At 40.9% G+C, this 22438-nt stretch overlaps 1 protein-coding gene across 7 annotated transcripts in view; it reads right to left on the reverse strand.

The window, feature by feature from the left end:
- pde10a (phosphodiesterase 10A) overlaps positions 1–22438 on the reverse strand; it is a 61987-nt gene that overhangs the window by 3070 nt on the left and 36479 nt on the right. For 3 of the 7 annotated variants that reach the window (XM_038737193.1, XM_038737192.1, XM_038737195.1), the window contains 19 exons: positions 13827–13855; positions 12447–12570; positions 11494–11543; positions 11226–11366; positions 10541–10696; positions 9613–9663; positions 9015–9073; positions 8659–8710; positions 7834–8033; positions 7215–7307; positions 6723–6909; positions 5606–5748; positions 5305–5388; positions 5060–5210; positions 4768–4923; positions 3802–3974; positions 3564–3675; positions 3253–3333; positions 1759–1847 (listed from right to left, as the gene is read on the reverse strand). In XM_038737193.1, coding sequence (XP_038593121.1) covers positions 1759–1847; positions 3253–3333; positions 3564–3675; positions 3802–3974; positions 4768–4923; positions 5060–5210; positions 5305–5388; positions 5606–5748; positions 6723–6909; positions 7215–7307; positions 7834–8033; positions 8659–8710; positions 9015–9073; positions 9613–9663; positions 10541–10696; positions 11226–11366; positions 11494–11543; positions 12447–12570; positions 13827–13855 — 2131 coding nt within the window. Of the gene's footprint in view, positions 1–1758; positions 1848–3252; positions 3334–3563; positions 3676–3801; positions 3975–4767; positions 4924–5059; positions 5211–5304; positions 5389–5605; positions 5749–6722; positions 6910–7214; positions 7308–7833; positions 8034–8658; positions 8711–9014; positions 9074–9612; positions 9664–10540; positions 10697–11225; positions 11367–11493; positions 11544–12446; positions 12571–12830; positions 13024–13826; positions 13856–22438 lie in introns of all 7 variants that reach the window. The other 4 variants (XM_038737198.1, XM_038737194.1, XM_038737196.1 and 1 more) reach the window with 4 other exon arrangements.

The raw sequence follows: 22438 nt of genomic DNA on the forward strand, positions 1-22438 counted from the left end.
ATAATCAAGTCTGACATTCGAGTGCAAAGAGTGCTGCCCTTTGCTGCCATTCCATTCAATTAGCCAGCCTGATGCAGTTTACACGTCTGTGGCAGATCCCACAACAAGCAGCCGGGCTCCACAGGGTCTAGGCCTGCTGCCCACCCAGAGCCGTCAGCTGTACGTCAGCACCGGGCACTGCTCACTTTGTTTGCATTCCCTGCAGATCAAGGTCACAGCGTTTTAAAAACCAGCGTGTTACCCCAGGAGGGCAGGCAAATGTGCAATATGATCCTGTTCAACAACCAGAAATTATGCATATAAATACATTCTTACACTCTTATCGAATGTGACATACGTACATACAGACGCACAATGTCACACACTGATGCAGCAAGTTAGGAAGAGCAACCGTTTCCTGTTGGTGCACTGTATTCTATGTTGCCATGTTTCAGTCTGAATATATTTTCAGAAAGTCTGAGCATGTTTGTTTAATCCAATATCAGTACAGTAATGTGTGTTTTATTTGTATTTTCAGTGGAATACTTGGAATGTGAATGAATCCGAAGCGTCATGTGAAGTGACGTCCGTTTCTGATGGTGGAGGCAGCTGATTGCAACAGGATCAGCTGTCACTCGGCTCTAACAGCAGTAGAGACTTTTGATGGAGTTTGTGTCTGCATACATGTGCTAATACTAATGAACAACACAGTTATCACTGCAAGAGCAGCAAGTTTTCTCTCTGTAGCTGGTACTGTTTAACAAACACCTGCACATGAAGAACAACCTGCATTCTGTATTTATACTCTGTCCTGCTTAGATAGCTTCATTATCTGCATCATCTTTATTGATATTCTGACCGTCAATTCATTATTGAATAACCCAGAATATGATCATGGTGTATTTTGTACATTGGAAATGATTCATCAGGCTAAATCATTTGAATTTAGGGGAAATTGATGAGTAACACACAAAGCCGACGCTCAGAAATGATCAGCCTCACGCTGAATGGAAATGAAGATAAATGATGTATCTTGTAAAAGAAGTTTCTTGCTGACAGACTGACTTTAATATGTATTCATAAAATGGGGGAAATAACAGATCATTAAAAGAAAAACTGAGTGATACACATGAGTTTAATCTGGTATCTGTCTTCACTGAGGTACAAAACTCCAGTGAAGTGAGGTATCAGGTCAGTCCGATCAGCTGCAGCGTCCAATCAATAACTGATATCCAATAATCAGAATCAGAATCAGCTTTATTGCCAGGTATGTGTACACATACGAGGAATTTAACTCTGGATTGTACAATGCTCACGATGTGCTTACTCATATCACAAAATCACAATAATAAAAATAAAATAAAATCAGACACAGACTTCAGTGTAGACAACACAAATAAGGGGGTGTGTCGGACAGTAAAAGGCTTCAGTGAAGGCGGCTCTCGTGCATCTTCGCTCCTCTTACCTATTAAATCTAAAGCACAAATAAGAGCTTTGGGACGATCTGCAAGATGCCCAAATGACTTCTAGGTTCAAGTGAGGAGCGAAGCAGGAGGAGCGAGGACATAAGAGACTTGGGATGTACTGCTGGTCAGATGAGGCCAGCACAAGCGTCACTTGCTGCACTTCTAGTGTCTGTCAGTGCATGTATTGACCATATCCTAATGTTAAAATCAGCATGAAAACATGGAGCTTTTTGATTTGTTTAGTGTTTTCGGTCCATTTCACAGTTATACAGTTATTTCATTTCACATTTAAACTATAGCTTTGAATACCTACTTGCAGGCTTTTAGAAGAGGACTGGATGGAGGGAAAAGTTCTGATAGTGTCGTGTAACATGGAATCGCAACAGCATTGTAGAATCCCACCTAAAAAAAAGACAGAAAAACAAACAAGCACTTAAATCTCATGGGCAATAAGGAACAGTGTCCCCATGAGTATCTGATGCGTGGTGGTGTTGGTGGTCTTAAATATCACACATGCTCAAAAAAAACATACAGCCTGCCACAAACTTGATCTAAAACCTACTTCAACAATTCTGACGTTCCCACAAAATAATTTTGTTTTAATGGCTACAAAACAATCCTATTAGCCTTACGCTGCACGCCCACACAGGTGTTTTCTCTACTTGGGCTGATCTGACTTCCAGTCAGGCTGAAGGTGGGTGGAGTTACGCTGGAAATGACGTGACATCATCAAACTGAACCACTAAAAATAATGGTGTAAATTGCCACACCCTGAACAGGTGCTACAAAACTAGCAGGAGAGTGACGAAGTGGTACGCCCTGGCACAGACTTGAGAAGAGGTCTCATCAGGTATAACATAAGTGAAAACACCTGCTTTGGGTGTGTAGGTGCTTGACAGTAACTGTGCATTCACGTGGTGTCGGAAAAAATCAGAAAAATGATTTCCCTGGGAAAATTCATAGAACAACTACTCAGAAAGTCTGAGAAAGTGTTGGTACACGAGTTACCGAGTTGTTGATGTCATTCACGTAGAAACATGGCGGACGACATGGTTGATGGTTCGAAACGTTCGATTAATGGTGCAAAATCACGTATTGTATGTACACATTTTGCTAAAGTGTCATTTGTAATATGGTATTAGGTTATCAGCAGTTGCAGTAACAACTCTGGAAAAAAATCACTTTGTAATATTAAGCATGTGTTGTGTTGTTTCCACATTCCGACTTAAAAGCACATGAACACACCGAAGTTGGAAGAACGACTTCACAGCTCGAGAAATGGGACCATCAGGAGCACGTGAATGCACAGTAAGTCTTAATGTGTTTTTTGGTTGTTTTACCTGTATTACTATTTAATGACATTATTATAATTATATCCTTATCAGGCTATTTTTGTCTAAAACTACGATAATGACTATAGTAGCTAATTGATCTGATTTGACAGGTACATTATTTGCTAAAATGCATATGGGTACACGGGGTCAGACATAGTTTTGGTAATAGTTTAACATTTATTATTGATCAATATGCAAATTTTATTAAACTTATTAGACTATATGTTGTTTCTATAAGAATGGTAAAAATACAGCTATCCTTAAACTTAGATTTTTATCTTAATATATAGTATGTATTGACAATATACAGACACTGGTTATTGTAGTATGTTTTATTTTAAGTCATTATTTACACTTTAAGTCAACTATTCTACTATTACATCATCATAATGAACAAATTTCTTTTGAGTGTGTGTGTTTGAGGTGAAGAGTAAGCACAGTTAGAGACACATGAGTAAAAGTGCTGGTCTTACTTGGCCTTGGGGAACCTCGTCCTTCTTGTCTCTATCCATCATAGGGATCGGCTGAATTCCAATCTTCTTCATCTCATCTCCCTGTGGAAGAACAAAATAAGAAAGAGAAACTTACTTACTTTTTATTACCTTACTATTTCTATTTCCTATTTTTGCATACTGTGGCACACCTTCTGACCACTAGACACTGTTTTCTGCTTTACAAATTGTAGGACGGCTTGGTGTAGCAGCATTTACAAGTACTAATAAAAGGTCTTATACCGACGGCATGATTATGATGCCATTTAAACTCCAGCAGTATCCCACTGTACCTCAGCCCAGAACTCAGCATAGATGTCGTTGGCTGTGAGTCGTGTGATTTGCCATTTCTTGGTAACAGAACACAGGTCACATGCTGTCATCATCAGACCAATCACACGGTCCCTGGAGGGGAGCAAAGCCTCATTATAGCCGCGTGGAGAAACTCAATGTGCCATTTCTCTGTGTGACGCGACAAAACCTGGTATGATCCTGACCTAACCTGTGCACCAGTGCGAGTCATGACCTGACCTGTGTGTGTGGTTGTTCAAGTCCAGTGCACGTGAGGTCAGCAGCTCCGTCAGCTGCTGGTGGTTGTTGAAGTACAGGGCGAGGTCCGTGGCAATGATGGCCTTCCGGATGATCTCCAACACCTGCTCGTACTCGCTGGAATTCAGGTTGGAGAAAATATTGTGCCCTTCCAGCTATGAGAAACAAAGAGATCAATAAAAAAGCAAAAGCTCCACTTATGAGGCGTTCAGCTCAGCTAGACTGCAACATGTTGTAATCTCACGTTCATCCCGTGTCATTTTGGGTTCATGCCCTGCCAGCAGATCCTGGACGTTACACAAAAGGGCACTCAGAAATAAATCATATGATCCTCTTAATGGATCTGTAATTGACAGTGTGTGCGTGCATGTAAGCATTTGTTTTCAAGAAATTATATATTAAGTATGGATACTGTTACAGGATGCATGCGTGTAAATTAGAAGAAAATGCACTTATAAATGTGAAGACTATCTGCTTCACTTTCACAGAAAAGACACAGCTATTGAACAAATTAAAAACTAAAATTGTAATTCAGTTCATTTTATCTAAGAGTTTTAGCCTCTGAAAGTAACCCTAACCCTATGTGAGTATTTGAAGATATGCGTTTTTGCTAAATAATGCAGTGTCTGGCAAATATGTTTTTACGTGGCCATTTTTTTCTTTATAAGTGGGCTTCAAATTGTGACCTGCTTTCTGCTTTGCTGATTTCTGTTATCATCCTCTTGCTACACTACTTTGAATTATTTTGTAATTTCACATGTGACATTTCCACCATCGGCAAGGCTTTAGGCAAGTCACAGATGTGACACTGATATGCTTACATAATGAAAAGGTCAAAACATGTTATGCAAAGCACATCATTTCAAACTTAATTTTTGAACTTAAAAGACAATAAATAATGAAAAATGTCTTTAACTGTACAGTAGGTTCTGCATAGTGGAGCTCTACCTGCAGGATGGAGACAGTCTGGGAGAAGTGGTGTTGTTCCATGGTTGAGGTGGAGTACAGAGCCGCCAGCGGATGGTCAAACTTCTGCAGGTATGTGTTGCTGTACCCCCGATGGTCCAGATCATGGCACAGGCAGGCTATCAACAGACCCTTCTTCTGTAAACCAGAGTCGGAAGACAGGAAACAAAAAAAAAATCTTGTAATCACAAAGGACCCCAGATGCTAAGCTTATTTTTAATTTTGTTTCTTTTTGTTGAGGAGCAGTCAAATCCAGACCAGATAAGGAACAAACCTCTAACTCTGTGAACATCCCAGTGGTTTTCTGCAAGATGGCATACATACAGTGTGCCACCGTCACTGCGTGTTTCCAGTTGTGGTAGGGCACACGCCGGTAGTTCTTCCGTACAGACATGGTGAACCGGCACAGCTTCTCCAGCTCAAAGCTAAACATGGGAAGAAAGGATGCTTAACAATTAATCATCCCAAGCTTTGGTGAGGAACTGACACTTACATGGTGGTGGCCAAGTGACACCTTACCTGGTCTTTCCACAGGAGTTATGAACCATGTAGATAAAGACAGCAGGCCAGATCTCCTCAAAGGGGTTGATGTCAAAGTGGAACCTGCAGGTTGGGGGAAGAGAGTCTTAAATTAGCATGTACAGCACACAGAGGGACAGATGAGGATTATGCCCCCTCTTCCACACTTCTTGCAAAGCTTCTTCATTCAGGTCTGGACTCTGTCACCACCCCTTTCAGAGACCCATGGCTATAGACCATCTATACTTGGGGTCACAGCAGAGATAGATGCTCTGAATCTGAACCTGAAAGGGGCACTCACGTTTCGATCTCTTTATAAATGGGTGCAGGGAGGTTGAGCTGGGTAAGGGTCTTCCATTCTTCTGACGTGCAGATGCTGTGATAAGACAGCTTTTCCATCGTCACTCTGTAAATGCATTCAGAGTGCCGGATCCGGTGGTACATCTGCAGAGACACACAGGGAAATCACAGAACAGGAATTAGTCTATAAAATGTCGAGAGAGAAACTGAACTCTCCAGTGCTATGAATACCATGTTCTGTTGAATTCTTTAGGCATCACTGCTGGGGTTTCCAAAAGGGTCAGACAAAGTTATCCGCAACAGTCCTGCATCATATTTTATCTGTGCGTCACCAAAAAGTATCTCCACATCTGGTTTTTATCCCTGTTCCCTTCCCAGACAGGCAGCAGTACATGTGCCAAGCCTCACACCTTCTACCATACATCATCATAAATCAGGAGTAAGTTTCCTAGGGACGTGAGGCATAAATTACAGCTAAACATAAATCCTGTCACTGGACGGATGCAGACTGCTCGTCCTAAAATATTAACATGCCTCATCAATTTTAAAACCAACTTTGTGACGCTGCTCCTGCGTACGTTTGTCGCACGAGATGATGGTGAGTCAGGCCCCACAGAGAGGAGAGGCTCTGACAGACAGACCACACAACGCAAGCTTCAAGAGTTGGCATGCTTCATGAAACGGATGTGTGTTCCATGTAAGGGAGGATCATTACAAAAAAAAATTCATATTTTTGGGACAATGCACACTTTAAATGGAAGCTGGGGGGACTATCTTTGTCAACCTTGGGAGAAAAATTCATAGACTACTCCAACACTCAAATAGGGAAACCCGTAGCCTAGTAACAACTGAAACAAGCCTTCCAGCTGTAATGAATTTAGGATGGTGATGAGGCCACTACTTTAAAAGGTGCAGTTATCTGAAAATAAGCCAATCAGAACTGAGTATTCATGGCCATGAAGTGTTATATAATCTTCACTTAATCTTTCTTACACTGCAAAAGATGACGAGCAGGCTTGTGCACGACAGCTATGAAGAGAACGGGTTAGGCTTTTGCTGTTTGAGAAGATCAGTTAGTCGTGTAAATAAATATTTGAAGGCTAATTGAGGTTACTCACATTTGCACAGTGTAAGGCCAGAGCACAAAAGACAGCAAACATCTTAAAGTTGTTCTCATCTGTTTTAGTGAAGGCACTTCCGCTTAGCTTGTTTACCATCTGCACCACACCTATAACGCTCCCCCTGCTAACGATGGGCATGCACAGGAGGTTCCGCGTGGTGTAGCCGGTTTTGAGGTCCACCTCTCTGTAAAGGAAGACATACAAACATGTGAGACACCAGTTTTACATTCATCACAGAGTCATTTAAATGACTTTATAATGTGAACTATACAGTAGAGGAGCAACATGTTTAAGTCTTAACTCCTGGTGTTCATTGAAGGCTTCTACAATGAGTCGGAGTATGACAGTGTTTTTATTCTAAATACAGGAGTCAACTGAAGAAGGACAAGTCATAGCACAACTTCAAGAAGGTTAATTAGAATGTCGATAATCATATATCATAGAAAAGTTAAGTAAAAATGGCTTGTCACAGAGTCTGTTCGAGTTTACCGGTTGAACCGTGGGTCTGCATAGGCATCTGGGATATTTAAGACTTCCCCTGTCCGAGCCACTTGGCCAGCTATTCCCTTGTCTATAGAAAACCTACAGGGAAAGAAGAGAGGAGAGGACAAGAGTTAGGTTTGTGGACTTCCTGTCAATGCTTCTCAGTCTGTCTGTGCTGGGTGAAAATCTGCTCAATAATAAATCAGTAATATGAAAATCCATGCGGAAATACAATCAACAGCACATAGAGTGAGCAGATAAACCATTTTTACTGAGAGAAAAATGATTATGTTCCATTTTAACTCAGAGTAAAAATAGTACAAAATCAGCAGGTCCCGCCCCCCTCCAACCCACACCCATTGGCTATATTATTGGAAGCATTTTTTCTGAGCTGTCTTTGTCACAAGAGAACCTTGTGGTGCAAGAAACACACTTTTGGATGTGTGGAGACAAAAAACCCATTTAAAAAACGAGGTTAAACTGTTCTACTCTTTCAAAATAAAATAGTAATTTTACAAGAAAGTCTATAAACTGAACAGTTTGAGACTTATTTATATCAAAGAACACAGACACTATCAAAATTAAATACACTATTTTTGCACACTTTCATGGAAATGTTACACACCTAATTTCTTTGGTTTTCCTAAAGACAGGTTTGCCTTCTTTCTCTTCCCCAATATCGAACAGGTCAGAGTACAGTTCTTTGTTGTTGTGATCTACCTGGAAGAGTGCACACCTATCCGCATTCACCAGGTTTTTTGCATATATCTGCAAAAACAGCACCAGGGACAGAACCTTGTTAGCAACATCCGGGGTTTGAAAGAACTGAAAAAAAACATGGAAAATTACATCTAGCACCTGTAACTTCATTAAATCGGATACATCACTGCAGTTTTAATTATTCCTTTTGGATGGAACAGTTAGATGTGGAGAGTTAAAGACACACACACACAATATAACTACAGGTCATTCCAGTTCATTTCAGTGTTTGAACCAGATGACTTGAATGACCTGAGATGACACCACAGTCACAAGGCAACACAATACATACAAACAGAGAGGAGGGTTTCACGTTTTACACTCATTCAGATGACATTTGTTTTAGATCTGCAGACGAAAGCCGAAAAAATATTGCAAGCTGAAAAACCTGCCTATTTTATGTTGAGTCAAGTCTAAACATGTATTATATGTATCTATTATACTGAATAATTATAATAATAATATTTATATATTATTATAACTAATATCACTATTATTATTACATATACACATACATATGTATTGTCAGGAAATATTAGCAGTGCTCCTCAGGCATCGAGATGCCCTGTGTGTATCAGTATTACAGCAACATTCCTACTCTTTTTAACACACATAACCTAACACACACTCCCTGGATGTGTAGCCTTGAAGACAATGTAAATGAAAACATACGTGCAGAAATCACACTCACCATAATATGTTCAAGTAGAGAATCTATTGCCACAATGTTATCAAAGTATGTTCTGTGCGAAAAGAAGAAATGGCGCATTGACATGTTTGACAAATGGGAAGCTCTGATGACGTTCACATTCAAGACATGAAAGCTAAATTGCCTAAAATGCAATAATTTCTTCACTGTGTGAGCAAAAGGTTTTATTTAACCTTTGACCTGACATGAGGAAAGATGAGACACTAACTCATTTCCGAGACCATATCTTAATTTTCTTATACTATAATAAGAATATGGTTTAAATACAAGGTTTTTATGTTTTCAGCAGCATTCATTTAGTGTTAAATCAGGTAAACTGTCCCAACAGCAGCTCTTACTTTGACACATCTAGTAGGAAGTCATTGAGCTCAGTCTGTTTGGCGAGGCCTCTGCACACCTAGAAACAAATAAAAATAGATTATGACCCGGCACTAACACGTATCAAACATTTCTCGCAGAACACATACAACTTCCTGCATATAAACAAACCAACTAGCTGTCTATACTCTTGGCTGTGTGCCACCTTCATGAGTTTCAGTAACAACAGAGTACTCTGCAGTGAGCAGCTAACTGTACCGCTAGCTGAGGCTCAGAGGTCCACTGTGGCCAGTGCTGCAGTGGGACGCCGTTTCTCTGAGGTGTAGGCTATCTGTTCATATAAAAACAGCACTGGGGCATAATGACGTCCTCAGGGAGCTGTTTGTTGAATCTATGGCTTAGCTGATTGGACTGGGCCCAGTGACAACCCAGTTCCTGTACACAGTGGATTTCCCCATGAAAACACCAGTGCAGAACCAGAACAAACAAAGTCATCCAAGATAAAAATAAGTGGGAAGGGTTCACCTTGTTTCTAGATAAGTCTTTAGTGAAGTGTTACAGTACAATATGTCTGCTATGATGTACAATTTCAAATTTCAACAGTGGAAGTTTGCTCACCTGTACTTGATGAATAGCAACTGATGCCCATGCTAAATTAGCTGTTGCAACCTGGAAAAGAAAGTGAAGCTTAGCTCCCAAAAAACCCCCAATATATTACAATTAACACATGTTATCTTACATTTCCAAGGTTTAATCAGCTCATATCACATATCAACATAATTATCTGTTCTGCACATCAGGCAGTCTCATAATCACAGAACAGCCATTTAGCCTACAGATTCATAGCCACTCTGGGGACGCAGACTCACACCTGTAACACGGCTTTATCTGCATGTTTAGCATTGTGGATTAAAATTAAAGCAATGCAAAATTAAAACTGCACAAATACATATGGTTACATGAAAAAGGGGTAAAATGGCGTTTGTGAAAGGGGTTTCTCTTAGTGACAAACAGAGCATTTTCACTTAACTCTGCTGTTCCCCTCACCTGTACAGAAAGTTTTAGTGTCTCACAGATCATTGGTTTGGCTTTACAGCCTGCAACTTTAATGTTTTGGTTAACTTTCACCGCTCTCGTAAACCTCTTTTTCAGCCGCTGTTTGCAAATATATAAGATGGCAACATATATATGAGATTTTTACAGAATAAGGGAATAATTTTAAACATTCAACAAGTGGTTTATTTATGGAAAGTTCTAAATCTCAAATGTGAATCTTCACTGTGACTACAGTTGCTTGAACAAGCTGTATGTTACGTGTAACAACAAGTTACAAGTAATTTTCTAGCTTATGGCACTGCCATTTTATAGAATGTATTTCATTAACAAAATCCTTGGAGACAAAAATGCAGCATTATTAAGTATTTTCCACAATCAACTGAACCCCACAAATCTAATAAAGATCTTAAACAGATCCAGATTAAGGTGAATACCAGGCTAACTGTAGTTCTGTGAGCCTCTTGATGTGTTTTGTCTGGGTCAGACTGACCTCCTGGTGACTGAGGTTGAAGGGCTCCTTGCCCCAGTGCCGGTGCAGCTCCAAGATGGCAATGAGGTCCCCGATGGCAGTGAGAATGGGGAGGCACAGGACAGAGTGAACATGGATCCCTGAGTCCTGCCCTGTGCCGTCGGGGAAGCGCTCGTCCTGCAACACACAGGTCAGACACAGTGAAGGTCAGACTAATGATAATAATAGAGGTCAGTGTAGCTGGTACATCAGCTGACAAAGAAGACACGTCATTTGCCCATCAGCAGGGCAAACATCTGTCACCCTATTCATGAGTTTTCTGACTTTTGTTATTTTTTGTCTTTTTTGAAACAGAGCACCATTGCTAATATTTTCCTGAATTTCATAAAACTCCAGATATTTTTCCAGCCTCGTCTTGTTCATCACCTCCTGTTCAGAGTGTGACGTGTGAATGAGGACACTGGGCATCTAGTAGGAAAAGTCCCCCATGATTTATTATCTGTACTCTATTATAACAAGGTAAGCACTGCAGTGCACAAGGGCAGAGCATTGCATCGAACCAGACTCTGATGAGCAAGGATGAGACATTAAAACATATATAGAGGGCAAAAAGAGATCTGTTATCAAACATCACAGCAATGCAGCGTTAGAGAGTTAGATTCCAATGATGGGTAAATCTGTACGGGTTGCGAGACAAGAGCCTTACCCCCATGATGTCCTCTACTAGCAGTGTTTTGCGAGTCTTGGCAACATGAGCGGCAATGGTTGTCCCAAATGCGATGGGGCCGGAGGGGATGAGGCTTGGAGGGCCATCCTTGGCCCCCGTAGGAGTGAACAAACATAAACTCTATTGAGAAGCACAGAAAATGAAACGGGGAGGGAAACAGAAATGGAGGAAGAAAAAAACCCCGTCATGCATACACACAACTGCATCAGTGTATAAAATGTATTCAGCAAATGTCCTCTGCACTTACATTGTTGCATTCTCCCAAGAAGTAAAGTGCAAATCCATCAGCTTTTGTTGCTGTGGAAATAAGAGGCACGCAGGTCACATGTGTGCAGTGAAAGTGCTTTAAATACAGTGAGGCAGTCCAGCAACAACTGACATTAGCTGTCATTGTATGTCCATGTTACATTCTCTCATATAGATGTGTCCCACAATAAATGGCAGGTACACCTGAGAGGTAAAGTGTGACAAGGAGACAGTCCAGTTACAATCTAATAACCATCTATTAACAATGTCCCACATAACAATGAGGGCACTCTGACCGAGGGCTTTGACTGCCATCCAGTTCATCTCATTCCCAGTCCTCCTTTCCAGTCCCATTTCACACTGATATATAGGTCATTTTATCAGACAGTGTGACAACAGACAGACCCGTGGAACATCAGTGAATATATAGATGTTCAGGAAGTTAATGACTAAAGTGGTTTGGGTGAAATGGTCCTTTGGTTTGACTCTTTGACGAAAGCTAATGTATTTATATAATGCAACATATTAGACTTTGACGGGGTTAGAGGGATAAAGTCCTGGGCTTGTCTCTGTCTAAAATTATACAGTTTGTTTGATCATTTCATTCAATCAACCTGAATGTTTTTAATGTTTTTATTCATAACAATTTTTACTGCTTATTTTTTAATTATTAAGTATTCACTTTCATATTGGCGAAGCTAATGGGAAGGTTTGCCACAGTGGGCACTTGAGTTGGTGTCAGAAAAGAACAATTTAAATTGAGTAAACTCTCTTCTCAGGTTACTAACCAAAGTATATCCTCCACTTAAAAGAAATTTTCTACCTTTGGTATTTAGAGTATTTGGCCCCAGAATCACAGGGAGATGTTTATAGAAACGGCTGTCATTATAAATGTATTTCTCAAAAACAAAAAATATACGTTGTCAGTGAACAATAAGCGGGATATACTTTTACCTGTTTTGATGATGTTGCACAACTCATAGAGCAGGAGTTTGTTGTCTCCTCCAGTGTCCAGGCGCTGCTCCATGTAGCTGTTGAGTTCGTACACCACACCCTGCATATTTGTGTCCTGGTACTGCTGGACACAAGACACACAGAAATTGCAACTGCACAGCCTGCACTGTGATTGAATTTCAAAATTCAGCAAAGCGCTACGGCAATAAACAAAAAAAAAACGTGACAACAACCTGCATTCTATACTGCACCCAGTCTAATGTTACTGCAGCAGCTAGCTACTATCTCAAATGGGAAGATTTTTATTTTTTGAATGAAAAGGGATTATCTTCCTGCCATTCACAAAGACAGAGCCATTCATCACAACATTACCCTCCGCCCTACCCTTACACTCCCCTTCACTGCTGCATTCTAGCCCTGGGATCCCCCCGCAGTCCTGAGAGGAGGCCACCGGAGCCCCACAGCTCTGATTAGAGCCCTGGCAAGATCTGCTGCTCAGCCTCAGCTTGAAAGTGTGGTTATGTAAGAGGCAGACCTCCTGCCTTGTACGGAGCCAGAGAGCCGTCTATTTCTGCGCCTGCAGAGAGGGTGAGGACAGGACGGCAGTGAGAGTGGCGCACTAGAAAGCCTCCCCCCACGGGACGCCTTCTATCCTCCCACATCCTGTTTGCACAGACGTATGGATGACGCACTAAGGGGTCGAGTGGCCCAGGTTTTTTTCTGTGTGAAGTCCCTTCTACCCAGCTCTAGGGCCTAACTGTGGACGCTGACGCCCGGCCTCTAAGGTGCATAATGCTGTCAAGATGACAAAGGTGTAAACATACCTATGTGGCACACATCTTCTCTTTCCCATAACTTTCCTGCCAACTGTGTCACACATGACGAGGGTCCAGTGCAGCAAAACATTTATATTGTTTGTGTTAATTTGATTTGCCAACCTGGAGACCCAGAGTCTGGCCTTTTCTGGACAACTCCGGTGTTAACATCACAAGCATCACTAATGTGCTGCAACCTGAATATGTAAACTATTTCATGCTTTTTACATTTTTCCAGTGAATGAGACAAAGTCACAATGGCAATGTTCTAAAAAAAGAAGGCACAAGGACAAACAAAACTGTCATCAAAGAGCATAGTCAATTTGCATCTTAATTAAGTACACCATGACATTTTGCAGCTATTGAAGGACGGTATTGAGTCCTGCGCTGACCTTGAATTAGTTCAGCCACAGTGTCCCCTCAATTAGTCACTAAGTTTAACTTTGGGAATTATGGGGCAAGGTACAGTATATTAATAAGTTATCTGCAATGTGTGAAACTGTAGAGTGGAGCTTCATGTGCCTTGTCACATAAATATGTACATATAAATTAAGCAAAAACCTACCCTGCTGACGTCTTTAGCTGATGTGTCATCTGTAAAGAGAACAATCACAATGTTAAAAAAACTTGAAACAAAGTTAGATCTTACTTCTATTTCAGATCTGATATTGATTACAGGTGGATGATAGATGAAAATTTTTTGCTGTGCCACAACATTGTAACTAGCTAGTTGGCTAGTTCTGTAGGGTTACAAAGTCAATAGAGTTACAAGTACAAAGCTTAAAGCAAGACAATGTTACTTTTGAAAGACAATATTTTTCTTCTATAAATTTAAACTTGGATTCATAATCAATAAAATACCTTCTTGCAGTATTCAATATACACTGAACAAAATTATTAACGCAACTTTTTGCCCCCATTCATCGTGAACTGAACTCAAATATCTAAGACTTTCTCTATGTACACAAAAGGCCTATTTCTCTCAAATATTGTTCACAAATCGGTCAAAACCTGTGTTAGTAAGCACTTCTCCTTTGCCGAGATAATCCATCCACCTCACAGGTGTGGCATATCAAGATGCTCATCAGACAGCATTAGTGTTGTACAGGTGTGCCTTAGGCTGGCCACAATAAAAGGCCACTCGAAAATGTGCAGTTCCATCACACAGCACAATGCCACAGATGTTCCAAGTTTTGAGGGAGTGTGCAATTGGCATGCTGACTGCAGGAATGCCTACAAGAGCTGTTGCACATGAATTGAATGTTTGAACATTTCTCTACCATAAGCCATCTCCAAAGGCGTTTCAGAGAATTTGGCAGTACATCCAATCGGCCTCACAACCGCAGACCACGTGTAACCACACCAGCCCAGGACCTCCACATCCAGCATCTTCACCTCCAAGATCATCTGAGACCAGCCACCCAGACAGCTGCTGCAACAATCGGTTTGCATAACCAAAGACTTTCCGCACAAACTCTCAGGAACCGTCTCAAGCTCATCTGCATGCTCGTCGTCCTCACAGGGGTCTCGACCTGACAGCAGTTCGTCATCGTAGCTGACTTGAGTGGGCAAATGCTCACATTAGATGGCGTCTGGCACTTTGGAGAGGTGTTCTCTTCACGGATGATTCCCGGTTTTCACTGTACAGAGCAGATGGCAGACAGTGTATATGGTGCTGTATGGGTGAGTGGTTTGCTGATGTCAACGTTGGGATCGAGTGGACCATGGTGGCGGTGGTGTTATGGTATGGGCAGGCATGTGTTATGGACAACGAACACAGGTGCATTTTATTGATGGCATTTTGAATGCACAGAGATAACGTGACGAGATCCTGAGACCCATTGCTGTGCCATTCATCCACGACCATCTCCTCATGTTGCAGAATAATAATGCACGGCCCCATATTGCAAGGATCTGTACACAATTCCTGGAAGCTGAAAACACCCCAGTTCTTGCATGGCCAGCATACTCACCGGACATGTCACCCATTGAGAATGTTTGGGATGCTCTGGATCGGCGTATATGACAGCATGTTCCAGGTTCTGCCAATATCCAGCAACTTCGCACAGCCATTGAAGATGAGTGGACCAACATTCCACAAGCCACAATCAACAACCTGATCAACTCTATGCGAAGGAGATGCGTTGCACTGCATGGGGCAAATGGTGGTCACACCAGATACTTACTGGTTTTCTGGACCCCCCCCTCGGACACCACAATACAGTGAAACTGCACATTTTCGAGTGGTCTTTTATTGTGGCCAGCCTAAGGCAATATCCATGCTGTCTGATGAGCATCTTGATATGCCACACCTGTGAGGTGGATGGATTATCTCGGCAAAAGAAAAGTGCTCACTAACACAAATTTTGACAGATTTGTGAACAATATTTGAGAGAAATAGGCCTTTTGTGTACATAGAGAAAGTCTTAGATCTTTGAGTTCAGCTCATGATGAATAGGGGGAAAAACAAAAGTGTTGCATTTATAATTTTGTTCAGTGTACTTGGAAGGAATTCTGCCACTAGCTACTCGTTCTGGTATGACTAGTAGCTTATAGTGCCTAATGTTAGCTAATGTTAGCAAACTTTAGCTCAAAAGCTTCAAGTTTTTTGCAGATTTTAGGACCCTTATACCTGCGGTTACACTATGTGTTGGTATTTATAATCAATTATAACATGTGGCCACTGTGGCTGTTTAATATAGGTTAGTGAAAAGGACTTCGGAGTAGATGCCAGACTGTCTGTGAAAACTTAATTCTCTCAGCTCCTGCCAATGTGCTACTGTGAGCCACACAGAAGTCTGGCCTGGCTGTCTGAGGGTAAGGTGGATAATCTGCAGTGGATTTGTGCACCGATGGATTACAAAGGCACAACATCCAGAAATCAGGTGAATTGTAAATGAGCAAATGCAACAATAAAAAATTCAGTGTTTAAAGTATTAATACTCATTATGTATAAATTATGGATGAATATTTAATCTACTGTTGATGCAGGAAGACATTTGCATAAATTATGATCCTTATAAAATGGAATTAAGAGAGGTATTAATTTAATTTGACAAGTGCAACATTTTGTGGCCTCAAGTGCAAATTCCTGGTGTGATTTCAGGCTTTTGGAGAGACAGTAGACATATGACTATTGTCTTTGGACATAGACACTGAAGTATGTGATAATAATGAAAGCTTTAGCCAATGATAACAGTTTCTGGACTTATAGTCTGGGAGTGGGGTCTGGGAGTGCTACTTGGGACGAAAATAAAACCATCCACACAGCTCCAGCGGTTCTTTGTTATACATGCGTCAACAGCACACGGGAACAGTAACTGCTCAGATCTCTTGGGTAACTTTTCATCTGATCAAATCACGCAAAAAGCTGGCTCTACTGAAGTGCTGACTCGAGCTGGTCCTCTTTTGAAATGAACCTCTTTGTACATGTGAAGAAAAAGATTACAGCCAGCTGCATTGTTTGTTGTTTTAAACATTCCTCCAATGTGCTATGAGTTTCCTAACTTAGCCATGAGAGCTATTTCAGAGTGAACCCCTGGCTGGGCATGACGTCAATCAGAGGACAGAGAGCTACACTTGAAAAAGACTTCAAACCCCTTTGAATAAAGGAAAAAATAAAGACAGAATCTTTTTTATAATGAGTTTAGGCCAAGAATATTCTGACATGCACCTCATTGAAATGCAAATTTTACAAATACGGTAGGTTTATTACCTATTAAACTACCAGAGAGCGCCTTAACACCACCCATTTTAACACAAACATTGAAAGTCATTGAGAATCAACCTCATCATGCCGTTAATTCAATACATGAACTGAATGTAATGGAAAACTGCCTTGTATATGGAATATGCATGACAGACAAATTGCAGTTGTATATACTGTGCCTCTGGGTCTGTGGTGTTTGCTAGCAAGCTATGAGCGGCATTATAAAGATTTGTTTTGGCTTCCGTGACCTGATCTATCAGCTCTCAGGCCCCCCTCACCTACTTAACTGTCAAAGGGACAAGCAGCAGTGCCCCACCTCTCTCTTCTCACCCACAGGAGGAGCACTAACTGGAGAGGCAGATAGGTCACGACTGACAGTTCAAAACCAAATGCAAGCAGACAAAAACACAAACACCCAGGTCAAACTGTGTGTCACCCACAATGAATGACATCAGATCTTGGGCCTTTTTTAAATAAGGTGGTGCAGTCCTTATAAGGTTGCAGAACAACCACCTCTTTGCATGATGTTGACCCTTATTATTTTCAGATGTTGCAATGCCAACACTGATGGTATTCGGCGGTCCCAGCGGAACCACAGGTGGAGCACTGAGCACCGTGTCTACAAACTGAAAATGTGTAAGGGGCCAAAAAGTTAACAGGAAGCGGTTGTACTTTCAAATGCAGAACCTTCCTGTGCCTGGGAACCACTTAGATACGAAAGCAAATGCAGAACCAGTTGCCTGCTCGTGACAGGTCTAGTAGTTCCTTTAAAGTGAGCCTGCAGGACCGTGTACATGTTCAGCAGGAGCAGGTCCAGCGTGGTTTAAAAAGTGTGGTTCATGGTTTTCTTAGAAAGCAAAAAATAGCTTGAATCTACTGTACTGTGTGTTTGGCTATGCTCTTGTTTCTTGCTGATGAAAAGTGGGTGAGAAAATGTGTGGACTGTTCCATTATGTATGGCCAGCAAAATAGGCTCCAAAATATCTAAAACTGACCTGTCGGTTGGCCTGTCCCGCTTTGCAACAATAACATCTTTGTTTCATAAGGTATATATCTCAGGATTAACCATAAGGACACAGTTACAGGGGGCAGACAAGACAGGTATGTGTACAAGTGTGTGTGCATGTCTCTGTTTTTTTTTTGTCACCACACAATGTGGTCAGCCATCAGCTCAGCGACAGAGACCAGGAGCCTGTTCTAATGCCATCCCATATTTTCAAGGACACCGCTGCTCTTTTAGTAAACAGAGGAGGAGATGGCCAGCGTGTTCTTTGAAGATATACTGCCTGCTCACTAAGCAATGAACGCTAAACACAACTGTGTAGCAACTCCTGAAAGCAGCAGAGGCTGAACAGACCTCTTCTAGTAACTTCATCACTCCATTCAAACTTTTCCTGAACCGGAACAACCTCAGTTAAAATGTTTGTCGGGTGTGCAACACTGGGATGTTTAGCTTTAAGTTGGCAGGTATCTGTTCTGGATACATGCTACTCTGTCTTGTAAAACAGTGTTTAGTGCGTAAGGCTCCTTTTGAAGGTTTTGTTTATAAGGCTAATGTGTACAGTACTCTACCTCCGGATTCTGTTTAGTGCCTACAAAAAAGTTTATGAATAACAACTTTTACAAAATTTGTTAACAGAATGAGAAGGCTGCATGGTTGTTGTAGTTAATCATGAATCAAAATTTGGTGTTTTTGGTCATACTATTGGTTTTTTTAAATATTAAGCTAGTTATAAGTAAGTTATATTTTTAGTTTTACAGAAAGTCCTGTTGTAGTATTTTAGTTGTTCTCATTGTTCAAGATCAAGGATTTGCAGCAGTTAAGACAAAACAAACAGCAAAGTCAAAATAAATGGATAAGCATGACGTCAGACAGGATAAACCCTCTCCTGAGTCTGGATGTATAAATTTATTCTAGTTCCATCATCTCAAGGGGGTTAAAGCCTTTTTACACCACACAAGAATATCTGTGCAAATTATTTGCACATATTGAAAGTGGGACATTTGTGCAGCAGTCAAAAGAAAAAAAAAAACCCACAGCACCCCCATTAGTTATACTTTTCAGTGGGTTCAACCACTACAGTCACTACAGATACTCATCAGATTAAGCAACAAGGAGTGGAAGACACACAGTTTATATTGCCATAATAACAAACAGACATATATATTTTCTTGACTGATGAGAAATCTTGTGAACATATTGATATCCTCTCATCTCTTTACTAACAAAGACCACGCCAGTGTGAGGTATAAAAAGGAAGTTTATTCGGATAATGAGGAGTATTTATGATGAAAGGTTCGAGGGTAGAAGGATGAAGGGGTCGAGAATGGAGGGATGAAGTGAGATGTTTAGGGTTTGGTGGCCAGAACGGCTAGGAACCCGGGGGCCAAGACTCAGGGTGGGGGCTCGTCACGATAAGCAGCGTGCTTATGAATTTTAGTAGTGGTGCTCATTCATTCAGCAGCGCCGAATATAGGGGACATGTGTCTGTCATGTGCACGTCAACATTACTTTATCAATTAACATTTTGATAATCGATTTTTGACATCTGGGATCGAAGAAAATACCCCACCTTGATTAGCTGAGCATATTTACAGTAGCCTATAAACCTTGTCAGTGAACTATGAGGGTAAAAAAAAAACCCAATAATAATAATCGTTCATTAATTGTAATTGAGGTAAAATGTTCAATTAATCCTGATTTAAATTTTAGGTCAAATCGTCCCACCCTACTCAATAGTATTTATTAAAATTCCACTGGGCTATAGTATACTAATAATCTAGTTCTAGTGAAATCTAGTGAAACATTAAAATGTTTGCTCTGAAAAATTTGCATTCCCTTTTTTGTGAATCTTTTCATATTCACATGGCAATTTCTACATTGCAGTGGTATGATATGTTTGCAAGAAAAAAAAAATCAATTGTTGTTACAGCACAGAAATACTTACTAAATAAGTTAATACAGTCCATAAATACATAAAAAAAAAGTGAGATAATTTAAAATATTTTAAGGTACCAAAGTGCAATGGATAAATAATAATACTAATATTAATAATATACTGAAATTGTAACAAATAATGATTAATCTAGATTAAAAATGTAGTTTAACAATCTTGATAATTATAATTAGTGATATTTATCATTTGTGCCATAATCTTTTAGCCTTATAAAATAGTCTCTCTTGATTTCTGGAAACCACTGTTAAAGACGAGAGACGTCTGACTTTACTCTTTACAGACCGACATGCAAAGCCTGCAGTTCACATATAAACACAAACGTCTCCGACGAAACAGTTTGATGAGACATGGTAATAAATGATTCAAAGAAGCACCCAGAAAATATCAGCGGACCGGGGCTAAGACCTTTCACTGGTGAAAAATCTCTCAGTCAGCTGGGTATAAATGTGCATGATACTTGATGGACACTTCATTGATCTGCTGCCACAGACACACACACAGGATGGTCAGCTAGCAGTGACTTAGTGGTCGACCTGCATCAAACTTCTCCATGGAGGACGCGCAGAAGCCAAAAGTAGCAGTCTTCTTCTGCTGTGCCATGCTCTGTGCCAGGATTAACTAACTGTCAGGTAGTTGTTCAATTTACAACAATAGACAACAGCTTTGAGAAAGATACACTTTGGCATTCAGAAGATACTTTTGGGTGAGCAAAGACTTTTAAAGAACAAAACATTTTGTTTGGCATATAATCCTACTTGCATTTCAGACAACACTGGCAAATCAAAAAGTTTTTTTCCCCCCAGCATTTTAAACAGTATGCACTTAGGGCTGCGTAGGGGGCCTCCTCCTCCCTCCTGTTGGAAAGCCCTGCAGGAGAGACAGCTCTCTTATCAGTGGTGGGGTATGAGGTTCTGCTACACAAGCACATCTTTGTCTGCCTGCGATTGCCCTCTAAACACATCTGAGAAACAGTATCAGCTGCTTAACTCTCTTGCCCTCTGAAGCACAGGCCAGAGAGGCAGGAGACTCACTCAGTCTTCTTCCACAGAGTTCTCCGTGACTTATCAGACAGGCCAATATTGAACAGATTAATCAGCAATGAAAATAATTGTTAGTAGGAGTCCTAGTTCAGATATAATGTATCTTTGACAGATTATACTGTATCTGAACTTCTCTTCCTCATTCACAAATTTAGGTAATGAGGAAATATGAATGAAACAAAATGTACTGTATAAAGTGTTCATCCACAAAGGAAGCATAAAAATACAAAAAAATGCATCAATGTACATGGTTACAAATCTAGCAACAATAACAGACGTTACACTGCAGACTTTATCCTGCCTTCATCCACAACTCTGTTTGTATAAGCAGAACCTGAAAAGCCTTGCACAATCTGACTAACAGACACAATTGTTACATATACACTTTGTGTGTGTTAGTGTGTGTGTGTGTGTGTGTGTGCATTGCAGAAGGCACCACTGAGTACCTAGGGGCCTCTGGACGGGAGCAGCAAAGGGTTTGGGATTTATTAATTACCCAACAACAGTGAGTAGTGTGAAGTAAACATTGCCAGTGGGACAGTGGTCTCTGAGAGGTGTGATGGTCAAATGACATCAGTGGGGATTCTGGGAAATCGTGTTCTGCTCACTGTGTTCAGTAACAGGATGCTGTAAATCCAACTGTATGAAGCAATAAAGCAATAAACAAGAGAACAATACAAGAAAACTATAATTCAGTTATTATGACAGGGCACATTTGTAATATTACCACACAGCAGATTCAAAGCAATACAAATGTGAATGCCTTTTCTGGAATTACAGGCTGTAACACAGCTTTTGCACAACACACACTCACACCCGCTTGCGTGTATGTGTACAGACAAACTGATTTATGTAATCCAATGTAGCCCATCACATGATAAGTGAGAACGGGACTGGCTGCAGGGACTGCTTCCAGGAAACAGTGGTTATCTCAGTGACGATCACATGATGACAGGTCCTGCTCCTGCTGCTGCACTCATAAAAAATGTAAGATCAATCTGATCTCTGCAGTGTCACTGCAAAAATGGACATAGAAATACACCTTCAGAATAAACTTTTGTCAGTACAAACATTCACAGGAAAAGTCCCGCTTCTTAATCCGTCGTCAACTAATCGCCAAGTCCGATTCTAGCCATCATCCCAACACAGTGACCAGCCTGTGTGATGAACCAGAAATTAGACAGTGCTTGTCATTTAAGTGGATACTGCCACTGAGAGGGAGACGCAGAGAGGCTTCAGAGTGGTGCCTAAGTGTCTGCTCACAGTGGTCTAACAGAGGAAGTGGACGGAGAGTGATACTGCTGAATGTGATGTAAAGATCAACCCCCGAGAGAGACATGGCTGATTACTAATCTTTTCAACCCAAGTCTGGTCAGCTGCACAGAGCTAGTTGCTAAATATTGTTCAATACCTGCATTTTGTATTCAAACAAAACAGCAAGCCCATTGTGAGTCTGAGACTTGTGTAAGAA

The sequence above is a fragment of the Micropterus salmoides genome, unplaced genomic scaffold (assembly GCF_014851395.1).
Source record: "Micropterus salmoides isolate LMB-PRFRI ecotype aquatic unplaced genomic scaffold, ASM1485139v1 Ms_hic_scaffold_22, whole genome shotgun sequence".
NCBI lineage: Eukaryota > Metazoa > Chordata > Actinopteri > Centrarchiformes > Centrarchidae > Micropterus > Micropterus salmoides.